This window comes from Bubalus bubalis, chromosome 12 (genome assembly GCF_019923935.1).
Source record: "Bubalus bubalis isolate 160015118507 breed Murrah chromosome 12, NDDB_SH_1, whole genome shotgun sequence".
NCBI lineage: Eukaryota > Metazoa > Chordata > Mammalia > Artiodactyla > Bovidae > Bubalus > Bubalus bubalis.
The window spans coordinates 98,984,639-98,999,747 of NC_059168.1; the positions used below are offsets into that span (position 1 = coordinate 98,984,639).

Genomic DNA, 15,109 nt, shown 5'->3' on the forward strand with positions numbered 1-15,109 from the left:
GCTCTAGTCCCCCAGATGTCACATGTTCAAGAACCTACTTAGATCTTTGTTCCCTTTGTTCATGTAACTGATGTAAGCTAGGTTTTAGGAGGATGGCATTGGGACAGATTTACTTTACATTGTGAGTGACTGATAGTCTGTTACTCTTCTTGGAAAGTTTTCATTTTCATTTGTTTATTAAAACTTCATTTTTTGAGAGTTTTCATTTTTATTTATTTACATTTTTATTTGGCTGCGTTGGGTCTTAGCTGTGCATGCAGGCTTAGAAGTTGTGGCTTACGGGCTTAATAGACCTGGGACGTGAGATCTTAGTTCCTCACCAGGGATCAAACCTGCATCACCTGGGTTGGAAGGCAGATTCTTAACCACTGGATCACCAGGGAAGTTTTGAGAGTTTTCATTTTTAAAGGAAGGGTCTTACTAATCTGACACACCTCCAATAGTAGATTCAGGCCCACAGCTCCCAACCTACAAAATAGGTGTATTTAAAATTCACAGGTTTTCCGATTCCAGAAGGCAGCGTTCCATAATCAAACAAAGATTCATGCAGCAAAACATAAATTCCAGCTAAATGGGATACGCACATTACTCTGTTTTTCTTTCCCCAGCTTCTGAAAATATAGAAAATCCATTTAAAATAATTTGTTTATCATTACAAAAGTATCATAATGCTAGTGTTTAATAGTAATATATAGCTTAGAAAGTGGAAGTCCTTTATAAATCTTATCTCCTAGAGATGACAACTATTAACTTTCATGTTTAACTCTAGATTTTTCTAAGGAATGAGCTAATAGGTATATGTATTGTTAATGTTAGTATGTAAATAGTTTTTTTTAACAACAGTAAGATTATATTGTATATAGTATGTTGTGGAAGTACAGTTGCTAAGTCCTATCTGCCTCTTTGTGTCACCATGGACTGTAGCACGCCAGGCTTCCCTGTCCTTCACTGTCTCCTGGAGTTTGCTCAGATTCGTGTCCGTTGAGTTGGTGATACCACCCAGCCATCTCATCCTCTGTCGCCCCCTTCTCCTGTCCTCAATCTTTTCCAGCATCAGGGTCTTTTCCAGTGAATCAGCTCTTCCCATTAGGTGACCAAAGTATTGGAGCTTCAGTTTCAGCATCAGTCCTTCCAATGAATATTCAGGATTGATTTCCTTTAGGATTGATGGTTTGATTTCCTTGTAGTCCAGGGGACTCTGAAGAGTCTTCGCCAGTACCACAATTCGAAAGCATCAGTTCTTTGGTGCTCAGCCTTCTTTGTGGTCCAGTGCTCACATGTGTAAGTGACTACTGGAAAAACCATAGCTTTGACTATACAGACCCTTTGTCGGCAAAGTGATGTCTCTGCTTTTTAATATGCTGTCTAGGTTTGTTATAGCTTTGCTTCCAAGGAGCAAGTGTCTTAATTTCATGGCTGCAGTCACTATCTGCAGTGATTTTGGAGCCCAGGAAAATAAAATCTGTCACTGTTTCCACTTCTTCTCCATCTATTTGCTATGAGATAATGAGACTGGATGCCATGATCTTAGTTTTTTGAATGTTGAGTTTTAAGCCAAGTTTTTCACTCCCCTCTTTTTTTATGCAGATGACACCACTCTAATAGCAGAAAGCGAAGAACTAAAGAGCTTCTTGATGATGGTAAAAAAGGATTGATTTCAGGATTGATTTCCTTTAGGATTGATGGTTTGATTTTCACTCTCCTCTTTTTTGATTTCCCCCCTTTTTTGATTAAACCTGCATCACCTGGGTTGAAGCTCTTTAGTTCTTCACTTTCTGCCATTAGAGTGGTGTCATCTGTATATCTGAGGTTGTTGATATTTCTCCCAGCAATCTTGATTCCAGCTTGTGATTCTTCCAGCCCAGAATTTCTTTTTATGTACTCTGCATACAAGTTAAATAAACAGGGTGACAATATATAGCCTTGACGTACTCCTTTCCCAGTTTTGAACCAGTCTGTTGTTCCATGTTCGGTTTTAACTGTTGCTTCTTGACCTGCATACAGGTTTCTCAAGAGACAGGTAAGGTGGTCTGGTATTCCCATCTCCTTAAGAATTTTCCACAGTTTGTTTTGATCCACTCAAAGGCTTTAGTGTAGTCAGTGAAGTAGAAGTAGATGTTTTTCTGGAATTCCTTTGCTTTTTCTGTGATCCAGTGGATATTGGCAATTTGGTTTCTGGTTCCTCTGCCTTTTCTAAATCCAGCTTGTGCATCTGGAAGTTCTTGTTTTATGTACTGTTGAAACTTAGCTTGAAAGATTTTAAGCATTACCTTGCTAGCATGTGAAATGAGCGCAGTTGTATAGTAGTTTGAACTTTCTTTTGCATTCCCTTTCTTTGGGATTGGAGTGAAAACTGACCTTTTCCAGTCCTGTGGCCACTGCTGAGTTTTCCAATTTTTCTGGCATACTGAGTGCAGCACTTTCACAGCATCATCTTTTAGGATCTGAAATAGCTCACCTGGGATTCTGTCACCTCCACTAGCTTTGTTTGTAGTGATGCTTCCTAAGGCCAACTTGACTTCACACTCCAGAATGTCTGGCTCTAGGTGAGTGACCACACCATCGTGATTATCTGGGTCATGAAGATCTTTTTTGTACAGTTCTTCTGTGTATTCTTGCCACTTCTTAATCTCTTCTGCTTCTATTAGGTCCTTACTGTTTCTGTTCTTTATTGTGCCCATCTTTGCATGTGATGCTTCCTTGGTACCCAGTTTTTTTTTTTAAGAGATATCTAGTATTTTCCATTCTATTGTTTTCCTCTATTTCTTTGCATTGTTACTTAAGGCTTTCTTATCTCTTCTTTCTATTCACTTCCCTGGTGGCTCAGAGGTTAAAGCATCTGCCTCTAATGCGGGAGACCTGGGTTCGATCCCTGGGTCAGGAAGATCCCCTGGAGAAGGAAATGGCAACCCACTCCAGTATTCTTGCCTGGAGAATCCCATGGATGGAGGAGCCTGGTGGGCTACAGTCCACGGGGTCACAAAGAGTCGGACACGACTGAGCGACTTAACTTTCAACTTCAACTTTCTATTCTGTGGAACTCTGCATGCAGTTGAGTATATCTTTCCCTTTCTCCTTTGCCTTTTGTTTTCTCTTCTCAGCTATTTGTAAGGAGCAGACCTCTCCATGGCTGTCTTCACCCTGGCTCCCAGAGACCTTCCCACTAAAGTACCCTGTGTACTGCCCCTGAGCAGGGAGAGACAGTCAGCTCCCCTGTCACTTCTTTCCCTAGCTTCTAGACAGCTCTGGCTCCAAAAGCAAGAAGGGGCAAGAGCTCACAGCCCTACCCCAGCCTATAAATCAGCATATCACATGGAGAGGAGGTTACCACATGGAAACCTAGGCCAAGGAGGTTGTTGTTTAGTTGCTAAGTCATGTCCGACTCTTTTGCAGCCTTGTAGACTGTAGCGCACTAGGCTCCTCTGTCCATGGGATTTCCCAGGCAAGAAGACTGGAGTGGGTTGCCATTTCCTACTCCAGGGGAATCTTCCTGATCCAGGGATTGAACTTGAATCCTGTTTTGGCAGGCAGATTCTTTACCATCTGAGTCGCCAGGGAAGCCCCAGGCCAGAGAGGTGGCTGAGCCTAAAACACCAGGGAACTGGGGTCCCAGCCGGCTTTCTGCACTAAAATTTCTCTCCTCATTCAACCACTTTGCCTTCTTGCATTTCTTTTTCTTTGGGATGCATTTGGTCACCACCTCCTGTACAGTGTTACCTAACCTTTGTCCATAGTTCTTCAGGCACTCTGTCTTCCAGATTAATCTGTTGAATCTATTCACTACCTCCACTGTATAATCATAAGGGATTTGATTTAGGTCATACTTAAATGGTCTAGTGGTGTTCTCTGCTTTCTTCAATTTAAGTCTGAATTTTGCAATAAGGAGCTCATGATCTGAGTCACATTCAGCTCCAGGTCTTCTTTTTGCTGACTGTTTAGAGCTTCTCCATCTTTGGCTGCAAAGAATATTATCAGTCTGATTTCGGTGTAGACCATCTGGTGATGTCCATGTGTAGAGTCATCTCTAGTGTTGTTGGAAGAGAGTTTGCTATGACCAGTGTGTTCTCTTGGCAGAACTCTGTTAGGCTTTGCTCTGCTTCCTTTTGCATTCCTAGGCCAAACTTGCCTATTACTCCAATTATCTCTTGACTTCCTGCTTTTGCATTCTAGTCCCCTGTGATGAAAAGGACATCTTTTTTTGGTGTTAGTTCTAGAAGGTTTTGTAGGTCTTCATAGAACTGTTCATCTTCTTTGGCATTTGGGGTTGGGGCATAGAGTTGGATTATTGTGATGTTGAATGGTACAGTTTTATTTCTTCACTTATTAATATTTAGGCTGTTTTTCTCATGTCAGTAATTCAGATTTTATTCTTTTCAAAAAGCCAGGAAGATTTCCATCATGTGGGCATATCATTATTAACCTATCACCTTATTGATTGATAGTTGGGTTGTTTCTGATTTTTTCGATGTAGTAAGCACTTTTATATATGTCTTTGTCTATTTCTTTGGACACATCTGTAGAGTTGATTCCTACTGTTGGCTTAGTGGGTATAGTTTTACTTCAAGAGAGAGCGCTGAGTTGCCCCCTCAGCAGAATCTACCATCTAAGGCTCTACCAGCAGTGCAGGAGCATTCCTCTCTCCACATCCCCAATCAGTGCCAGATGTTTTTAATCTGCTGACCTGATTTAGAAAAGCAGCCTCATCTGATTTCCATTTCATTGATTATTCGGGATGTTGGTAACTTTAACATTTTGTTTATTGGCCATTTTTCTTCTTCTTCTTTGAGTTGCCTGTTTATGTCTAAAAGGTCAACTTGGCTTTACTTTTCTAACCTTTCTGCCTGGCTGGAGAGCAGGAGGAGAGAGCATGGCAGGGCCACTGGACATATCAGTGGTTAAGGGCACTGCCAGCCACTGCCCAGCTTCTTGCAGACAGAGTAAGGAGAGACAGGAAGCCAGTGAGTTTGGCTTAACAAGCCAGTACTTAATCCTGGGAGTACATGTCTGGTTATGCAAGGGCTTGGGTGTTGGTTTAAAAGTGTGTGTGTGTGGGGGGTGGGGGGGGGGGGAGGGGAGGATTTTATTTATCTTATTGCTTTCTCATTTTCTTTGTCAAGATTCTTCAGAGGATGCCCCTCCCACCACTCAGAACTTCATCATTCCAAAGAAAGAGATCCACACTGTTCCAGATATGGGCAAATGGAAGCGTTCTCAGGTACCAGTGGTGTCTGCACTGTGGATTCAGGCCTGGCATGAGAGACTTGGGCTTTTTCAAAGTGGTTTTCTAGGCTGGGGTGGGGCTGTGAGCTCTTGCCCCTTCTTGCTTTTGGAGCCAGAGCTGTCTAGAAGCTAGGGAAAGAAGTGACAGGGGAGCTGACTGTCTCTCCCTGCTCAGGGGCAGTACACAGGGTACTTTAGTGGGAAGGTCTCTGGGAGCCAGGGTGAAGATAGCCCTCAGAGTTCTGCTCCTGGCTCTTGTAAGCCCTTGCCCCTGAGTGTTACTGTACTGACTGCACATCTGAAATGGTAGAGTGGATCCCTTTGGTGTTTGGTTGCAAGTAATAGCAGGTCTGGGAATCAGCATATCACATGGAGAGGAGGTTGCCACATGGAAACAGGCCAAGGAGGTTGTTGTTGTTTAGTTACTAAGTCATGTCTGACTCTTTTGCAGCCCTGTAGGTTCCTCTGTCCATGGGATTTCCCAGGCAAGAAGACTGGAGTGGGTTGCCATTTCCTACTCCAGGGGAATCTTCCTGACCCAGGGGTTGAACTTGTATCCTGCTTTGGCAGGCGGATTCTTTACCATCTGAGTCGCCAGGGAAGCCCCAGGCCAGAGAGGTGGCTGAGCCTAAAACACCAGGGAACTGGGATCCCCAGCCAGCTTTCTGCACTTCATCCCCAGGGTAGGCAGAAGATAACAGCTTGTACCTGCCAGGCTTCTGGTACAGGCTGTGGAAAAGACTGGGACTATGAAAAAGAAAGCCAGTTTCAAGTTCTCAGGAATGGCCTTGGGTCCAGCTGCTTTCAGTTGCCTGTACCTGGTCTGGGCAGGTGGGGCGGGCAGTGTTGCTTGTGCAGAAGGGTGGCCGGGGGTCCTGGCGAGCTTGGCAGGTTCTCTGTGAGGAGTCTGCTGTGTTGACCTTGAGCCCAAGTCCTACTGCTGCCGTGTCCTGGCCTCTCTGGGGCTGTGGCCACATAGGCCTGCCTGGCTCCTCTTTCACAAGCCTGCCCTTTGAATATCAGGGGATGGTTATCATGTCTTTTCTGAGTTGCCTGCTCCCCAAGTCTTCACCAGGATAAACACCTTCGTCCCTTAGCTGTTCAAAGATGTGGCTCTAGGTCTTTCATCGTCTTGTTTGCTGTCCCTCGGGGTTTCTCAACCTCAGTACTGTTGGCGTTGATAGATAATCCTTTGTCATGGGCTGTCCTGTGCGCTGTCGGGTGTTTCATAACACCCCAGCCTCTCCCTGCTCCATGCCGGTAGTAGCCCTCCTGCTTACCACAGCCAAGAGCGTCTCCAAGCACATGGGAAATGTCCTGGGAGCCATCGTGTCCAGGTTGAGGCCCACCGTTCTTCTCTTCCTGAACCTGCAGGGTTGTCTGAATCCAAACATGGCTGTAGTTTCTTGCTTTCCCCCAGATGTTTTCCAAAAAAGATGGGGTATTTATAATGTGCCAGGTACTTTAGCTCATTTAATTGTGACAGAAAACCTGGGAGGTGGACTCAGGTCATCTCCATTTTGAAAATGAGAAAACTGAGGCCAGGAGGTGAAGACGTTTAGCCTGGTGGCACAGTCACTGGTTGAGGTGAGATTCCAGAGAGTCACCCCCATGACTCGGGGCCCCGTGGGCTGAGCTGCTGGGCTCCAGGCCACAGGTTGGCAGCCTAACCTGACCCTCCTGTTTTTGTAAGTAAAGTTTTATTGGAAAACAGCTCTGTTCATTTAATTTACATGTAGTTTGTGATTACTTTCATTCTGTAAGAGCAGAGTTGAGAATTTGTGAACTGGAACATGTGGCCCTTGGAGCCTAAAATATTGACTCTCTGGTGCTTTGCAAGTGGTTTGCCAGCCCTGCTCTAGGCACCCACACTTTTTGGGAAGTGTGTTTTGATTGATGCCTGATGGAAGTCTTTTACTTGCTCTGAAGCTCGTCGATCAAATGTGTGAAACTGCTGCGGCCAGACAAGGGGCTGTGTGTCGACCATAGCGCTTCACCAGGTGGCAGGCAGGGTGCAGTGGCCAGGAGCTTGGGTCTGGGGCCAGAGCTGGGGCTGGAACCTCAGGGCTGCCTTGTTCTCTTCTTGTGACTTAGGCACAGTGCCTAACCGGGCTAAGCCTCCGTTTCCTCTACTATAAAATGGGGTTCGTTGGGGGCTCAAATGATGGAAAGCCAGAAAAGCCTGTGGCCCAGTGCTCACGGGTGTGCAGTGAGCTTTACAGAGCCGTAGGCATGACAATTATTGCTGATGGTGTGGGCAGAGACTTCACACAGTCATGTTCACAAGTCTTAGTCTCCGAGAGTCCCGGAGCCATGTGGGAACAGGGACTGTGGCAGCGACATGCCCTCGTGCGGCTGCTGCTCCTTGCATCCTGGTGTGCTTCGCAGGGATGGTTGTGAGCACTGGCGCAGTCAGGACAAGGACTCAGGCTTTCCCTGGGCTGCGGGTGTTGCTGTGGCTGATGTAGTGGGCCCGCCCTGTGACCTGCACTTCCACCTGCAGCCATTCCACAGGCCACTGTAGGAATGTTCCCTTCCAGACCCTGAGCAGTCACCTCTCAGGGCTTACCTTGGCTTGCTGTGGCCACCCAAACATCGTTTTTTTTGGGGAGGGGGGCATGCCATGCGAGATCTTAGTTCCCTGACCAGGGATCAAACCCATGCCCCCTGCAGGCATTGGGAGCATAGAGTCTAAACCACTGGGCTGCCAAGGAAGACCCCCCACTGACATCTTTAAGGCTTGGATAAAGAAGAAGAAAGGAAGGGAGAGGCGAAAGGGATGAAGAAGAAACAAGACCACGTGGAAGTTGCTAGCGCCCAAGAACTGCCTCTCCAGAGGCCTGTGCCTCAGCGCTTTCTTAACCGTGTGCCAGCTGTAACCTGCAGCCCAAGGGAAGAGGGTGCCCCACTGGAAGCTGGGGATGGGGGTGCTGGGAGACCGGGCCATGGCTGGAAAACAGCTTCATCTCCTGCGGGCAGGGCGTCTGCACACAGGCATATGGCTGGTCTGCCTGTTGGGGGAAACATCTGGAGAGTTCCCAGGGGATGGACCCCTGGTATAGTGTAATGATGGAGCACTCCCCACTCTGCTCTGGAGTTTGGCTAGCTGGGTCCTAGCTCCGTGTCCAGTGAGATCTTGGTCTTGGGAGTCACTTCCCCCGAAGCTGTGGTGTCCTTGTGTGTAAAATGAGGACAGTGGTGGGGTTGTTGTGCAGAGAAGCACCCTGCAGCAGTAGCGTGTGCACAGTAGACTGGCTAGAGGCCTAGGTGTCACTGTGGCCTTGGCCAGGCTGCGGTTTTGGGTGAAGGTCGGGGTGGGGTATTTGACATTGTCTTTGCACTCTCCTGCTATCAGGTGGGGAGCCGGGGGCGGCCTGGAGCTCTCTGGTAGCTGGGCAGAGCTGGGGGCTGGCTGGGTGTAGACGGTGGAGGTCTGACACCTCCACGTCCTCATTCCCCTCTCTGTTTGGCAGGCGTACGCTGACTACATCGGATTCATCCTCACCCTCAACGAAGGTGTGAAGGGGAAGAAGCTGAGCTTTGAGTACAAGGTCTCCGAGGTAGGCCTGGTCGGGGCGGGCCCTTTCCCAAAACAGCTCCCAGAGCCTGCAGTGGGACCGGTGGGCCAGGTGCAGACAATACCATCACCCAGACACATGTGCAGTTCACACTGTTGACACTGAAATATTTCTAATTTTTAAAAAAGTCTGTATAGATGTGTGTCTATAGAATTGGGACCAAGGTATACAAGCTGTTTTATAGCCTGCTTTTTTGGAGTGGGGGCAAGCCTTGTAGCTTGTGGGATCTTAGTTCCCTGACGAGGGATTGAACCCCAGGTGCTGGCATTGGAAGCTTGGAGTTCTAACCACTGGACTGCCAGAGAATTCCCCAGCCTGCACTTTTGTTAACTGGTGTTTCATGTAATTTTTAAATTAAAAATGATCACAAAAGAAGTAAACATGCCAACTGAAGAGATTACTGTCAGAAACACGTGTAACACTAACAAAAAAGCTTGGCCTCACCCTATATTCCATGGAAAAGGCAATGGCACCCCACTCCAGTACTCTTGTCTGGAGAATCCCATGGACGGAGGAGCCTGGTAGGCTCCAGTCCATGGGGTTGCTAAGAGTCGGACGTGACTGAGCAACTTCACTTTGACTTTTCACTTTCATGCGTTGGAGAAGGAATTGGCAACCCACTCCAGTGTTCTTGCCTGGAGAATCCCAGGGGCGGGGGAGCCTGGTGGGCTGCCATCTGTGGGGTCGCAGAATCGGACACGACTGAAGTGACACAGCAGCAGCAGCACCCTATATTCCTCCCCATAACTGATTCCTGGGGACAGCCCCCTATTAACAGTGTGGGGACTGTCACCCAGACCTGCCCTGGGAGCTCCTCTGCCCTTGAGCTGTGCCCTCACTGGTTTAAACAGCCCCCAACTTAGACTTTGAGGTCATTTCCCCAAACATTGCTGCTCTGAATGCCCTTGCACATAGGTCTGTGTGGGCATTCTTTCCTAAAGTTTCATTCCTAGAGGTGGCGATGCTGAGTTGAAGGGTGCACACTGCTTGGTGGGGGCTCTTTGGCTGTGTTTCAAACACAGGCTTATTTATGGAGGGAGGGCAGGAGTTGTGGGGAAGCTCCTACCCGTAGGTGTGGTCTCTCCAGCTGCTGGCTCTTGCTGTACTCCCACCTCCCAGCTCTGGGTCCTGGGCCTCCAGGGGCCTCCGGAGGTCTTGTTCCAGGCAGCCTAGCACTCCCTTGAGCTTTCTCTTATCTCAGACCTCAGGCCCGAACAGCCTCTCAATGCCTTGGCCACCCAGCTGTCTAGCCTTAGCTTTGGCCTGTTGGGGACGGCCTGGCCCTGGCCTGGCTGGCTGTCCACCTGCCGTAAGGCTGGCATAAGCCTCATGCTCCTGGCCGCTGACTGGCCGCTGGGTGGCCGAGGTCCTGTGGGACGCCAGACCTGTGTTGGCGATTGACAGCCTTCAAGAGAAGGGAGCTGATCCACCAGTGACTTGTTGGTTCCTCTTGGGCCTGGTCAGTGCTCTGGGGCTTTGACTGTGGGGAGAGAGGGCGCCTCCTTGAGCCTGTGGTAAGGAATGCTGAGCTGTGCTCAGTGGGCTGGGGAATGTGGCGGGGGGAGGCTAATTAAAGGAGAGAATTGTAATTACCCCAGCAGATTCTGAGCCGCCAAGTCTCTCTCAGGTCCCTTAATTAGCCCTGAGACTTTGATGGTAGCTGTCTATACCAGCCAGGCGTTGTCTTAGTGCAGAGGCTGTTCTTTAGGCAGGATTGCAGCCTGCTTGACTGCTGGGGTTCTAGAGTCAAGCTGACCAGGTTTTGATAACCTCTCACTTCTGAGCTGGATGGCCTTGTGCCCTCTGACACGCCATCCCCTCCTCTGTCGAGTGGGAAGAGCCGCAGGCCTACTTGTGGCCCCTAGGGAGCACTCACTGTGATCCCGCGTGTAGGTGTATTTTTTTGGCACCATGCCTGGCATGTACTAGGTGGCGTTATCATTTATTAGCCATTGTTATCATTAGCTGTTTTTCAGTTTCCAGTAACATTGTTGTTGCTTCACTTGGGGCTCTTCCTGAGCTGGGTTCATCCTCACAGCCTCATCTTGCTAGATGGCTAGCATGGTCTCCAGGGGTCTCCCAGCTGCTGCCCACAGCTGACGGGCGGCTAAAGGCACCACACCCAGCATGCGGCCTCCTGTGCCGCCCGGGGCAGCTGCCTGCCTCCGCTGCTGCTGCTTGCTCCTGGCTCTTGGTGCAGGGGACGCAGCTGCTGCTGGGGAAAGGGCCGAGGGGCCTGGGATCGGTGTCCAGACCACCTGCAGCAAAGGGAGCAGGCGAGGGCCGTGGGGTGGGATTGTCTAGAGCCACGTTTAGAAGGCTCTCCTTCCTTTTGGAATTGTCCAATTTGGGGGGGGTTAAAATTTTTTAAAAACGTTTTTTTCTTTTTTTTGTAAAATAAAGCTGACAGTAGATAGGAGGCTTACATTTTGCTGTAGTTCTGCATGATTTTTAAAATGAAAGCAGAATTTTAAATCGACAAGTAAAATTGTACTGGTCCATGAAATCCAAAAAGGATTCTTTGGTCCAAGGAGAAAGAAGGTGGCTCCAGTGATTCTCCATGCTTCCCAGGCGCCTCAGCCCACAACTCCTTCCCCTCCAGCCGCTCTCCCCTAGCCAGCCGAACAGTAGAGGCAGCCCCTGCACTCAGAAAGCCCTCTCCAGCAGGACCTGGGAGCCTCTAATTATTCATTGGCCCAGCTGAGCTGGCAGCTGGGGCCTGGCTCCTGCCCACCTCTGAGCACCTTCTTTGTCCCATTCGGTGGGTGACCAGTAGTCTGGTGCCTTGTGGGGCCACCCGTCCTCAGAAATCTCAGTGGCTTTGTGGGGCCAGGTTTTCTGGGAGCCTGTCAGCTCTTCCTGGTGACCTAGTTCTTCACAGCGCCAGACAGTGGCAGTGCTTTTGGTCCTGTTTCAGCAGTGCAGCTTTGTGTTATCCTGGCCCTGTGGCCAGCTAGAAAGGGAACTTACTCCTCTTACAGGTAACTTTCCTCTGCTCCCAGGCCCCAGGCGTGGGTAAGGGAGGGCAGCACCGGGGCCACCGTCATGCTGTTTGTGTGGACTGCCGTGTGGTCCATGCCTCCTGGAGCTGCAGTGCGGTGGGGAGGGGGTGCCTTTACTCCCACATACTCCATTAGCTCAAGCCCGCCGTTTCCCTCCGTACAAATACACGCCCAGCTCCTGGGGCTGTTTCTCTGTGTGGGCTCAGCTATGGCATACCTGACCGTGCCTTACCCTCTGGGTCACAACTGTTCCCATGGGTGCCCCTTGCGAATGCCTACCAGCGTGGAACTCCCGGAGACGTCTCCTCCGCCCATTTGTGCCCGGTGGACTCAGGCAGGGTCTGCTTCTGGGCAGGACCCCCCTCCAAGGCCACCTGCCTCCACGTGTCCCTGTGTCGTGCTCCCCAAGCCTCCTGTACCTTTGTCCTGGCTCATTTCACATGCCGAATCTGGAACAGGCACCTTCGGAGCCACTCTCACAGACTTGTGCTGGAGAGAGACAGCCTCACCTGATTTCTTCGTTGAGTAATGTTCAGTGTGCTAACACGGCCTGGCCTGTCACACTGATCCCACTGCTTAAAGTCTGCTCTGTGGGAGAGGTAGAGCTGAGAGATAAGAGCTGGGTCTTAGCTGCCGCTGCCCACACGCGGACCTGTGGCCCCAGCTTTCTACAAAGGGAACAACTGGAATAGCCCAAACGTTTAGCAGTGAGGGAGTGGGTAAATAATCACAGTGCACTGGCACAGTGAAATGTCAGTTGCTCGTAAGAGACTTTCACAAAGGTCACGTTTCTGTGCTGCTTGGAATGAGGGTTGTGAGGGAGCTGATCAGACTACAAAGTAGCGTGTGCCCCGAGACCCCATTTGAGGGTCTGTATGTGTGTGTAGATGTTGTACCCCGTCACCCTGTGCCAGACACCGCGCTGGTGTGCTTCATGGGTTGTCACTTAGGCCTCCAGGCGGCCCTCAGAGTTATTTACCCATTTTTATGCCCATCTTTGAGACGAGCAAACAGAGAGTTGAAGTTACTTGATCAAGGTTTTGCAGCAAATGCTGTTTTAACTGGGATTTATTTATCAAACATTTGTTTTATTTTTGTAGTTCTGGGTCTCAGTTGCAGCCCAGGGGCCTCTTCCTAGTTGTGGCATGTGCGCTTAGTTGCACCACAGCTTGTGGGCACTTAGTTCCCAGATCAGGAATTGAGCCCACATCCCCTAAATCTGAAGACAGATTCTTAACCACTGGGCCACCAGGGAGGTCCCTTAGCTGGGCTATAAATCCAGGTCCAGCTGCCTTCAAAATTCTAACCATGATAAGCAGTGAAAAACACTGTGAAATGATGATATGGAAGAGTATGTTAAAATGTTAAGACAGACTCTCCTGCTATCTGAAAGTAAGAGTGTTTCTGTGAAACATTTTGTGAGCAGAAGTGGTGCAAAGGGAAAACCCTTGGCACTGAAAACCCTCTTCAGGGTTCTTTTGGTTAGCAAGGACCATTGCTACTGTAGGGCTTCAGTCAGAGTGAAGTGGTGGAAAGTGAACTTAAAACAAGCAGGGGATACCTCGTGGTGTTGATTTCTGGGTGGCAGGATTACCCGTCACCTTTGTTTCTTTCTTTTTTTCGTTTCTCTTTTCAGTGATGAGCAGGTATTGTGCTCTAAACAGAAGACCTCGATAAAATGCAGTAAGGAAAGTCAGGGCTGCTGCTCACACTTGTCCAGCAGCTGCCCCCACCCCGCCTCCAGCCCCCGTCCCCGGGCAGGCTGGCTGGAGAAGCTGGGTGTGGGAGCCGTGCCTGTCCCTCAGCCTTGTGCCGGGCCCTTTCTGGAAGGCTCACTGTTCCCTTGGCCCCTCCTTCACGCTCAGGAGGGTTGGGAAGAAAGGGGGACAGCAGGGAGGTGCCAGTGTGTGAGGCCTGGTGGTCACTGTCCAGCAGCCATTGGGGCTTCCCTCTGTGGCTCTAGCATGGGGCCACTAGTCATGGTGGCTGGGCCCCCTCTATTTGCCTCCACAGGCCATTGAGAAACTGGTCGCTCTTCTCAACACGCTGGACAGGTGGATCGATGAGACCCCTCCAGTGGACCAGCCCTCTCGATTTGGGAACAAGGCCTACAGGACCTGGTATGCCAAACTCGACCAGGTGAGGCTGTCGCAGGATGGGCTTGGGGGCCAGGGGGGATTGGGGGGAAGCGTTCAGATATCAGCACTGGGGAGTTTGTTGAAACGGCAGCTCTGTTCCCTGAAAGTACAAATGCGTTTACCCTCTGCCCCAGCTGTCCTCTGGGAATCACCACGTCGGTGTGCAGCCCTCTGCACAGGGCTGTTCATAGGTGATTGTGTGTAGCAGCAGACTGAAATGGCCCACGTGTCCATCTGCAGTTTATTATCAGTTGAATAAGCTAATAAGGCTGCCCCGGGAGTACCATGCAGCTCTAACAAAGAACAGGGAGGCGACTCAGGAACTCGGGGGAAGGGACTGCAACTTCCAGTGGTCCCTCCCTCGGTATCTGTGGGGGATTGCGTCCAGGATCCCCCATAGATACTCCCTTGTATGAGATGATGAGGGTCCGTTGGTCCTCTGTGTCCATGGGTTCTCCATCAGTGGGTCCAAAGGGCTGACTACCCTGTTAGAGGGGAGGCAAGGTGTGGTGCACATGGCAGGCTGCCTTTTGGTAAGAAAGAGGAGACACGAGAAAGGTCTGTTTGTATTTCTCAGTGTGTACTGGAAGGATACAGAGGAGGCAAATAAAGTGGTGGTTGCCTTTGGGGCATTGGGGAGGGGTGGACGGAGAGGAGAGAAGGGTGGAGTAAGACTTCTGAGTACATCCCTCCTACAGTGTATTCATTTTTGAGTCAAGCAAAGGTAATATTTGTTCAAAGCAAACAAAAAATAAAAATGCAGAGTAGCCACCCTATCCCATAGGTCTGTAGGTCCGGGGTGGGGCCTGGGGATCCAGATTTTCACCAGGTCTCCAGGAGATTCTCATGCCGGGTATTTACAGACTGAAGCTAAAGAAACTTGGGTGCTAATGTCTTGTCCCGGTGTTTTCACATGATGGAACAGAGGGAAGTACCAAGGACCCAGCAAAACGCTGTCCTTGTGTAAGAGTGACTTGGGGCTGCCTCTGGGTGCTAAGGTAGCACATGGCTTATTTTTTTAATTGAGTTGTAACGTAAAGAAAGCTGAGAAGTCATAGTTATACAGCTTGATAGATCTTAACCTGTTTTTAACCTTGCATCCACCACCCGTATCAAGCCATGGAACATTTCAGCACTTCCCCAGTGCCCTTGTGCCCCTTTCTAGTTGATA

At 49.5% G+C, this 15,109-nt stretch overlaps 1 protein-coding gene across 2 annotated transcripts in view; it reads left to right on the top strand.

The window, feature by feature from the left end:
- PTPA (protein phosphatase 2 phosphatase activator) overlaps positions 1-15,109 on the top strand; it is a 32,903-nt gene that overhangs the window by 4,016 nt on the left and 13,778 nt on the right. For both annotated transcript variants that reach the window (XM_006065310.4, XM_006065311.4), the window contains exons 2-4: positions 5,118-5,215; positions 8,694-8,780; positions 13,814-13,939. In XM_006065310.4, the coding sequence (XP_006065372.3) occupies positions 5,118-5,215; positions 8,694-8,780; positions 13,814-13,939 (311 nt within the window). The remainder of the gene's footprint in view (positions 1-5,117; positions 5,216-8,693; positions 8,781-13,813; positions 13,940-15,109) is intronic.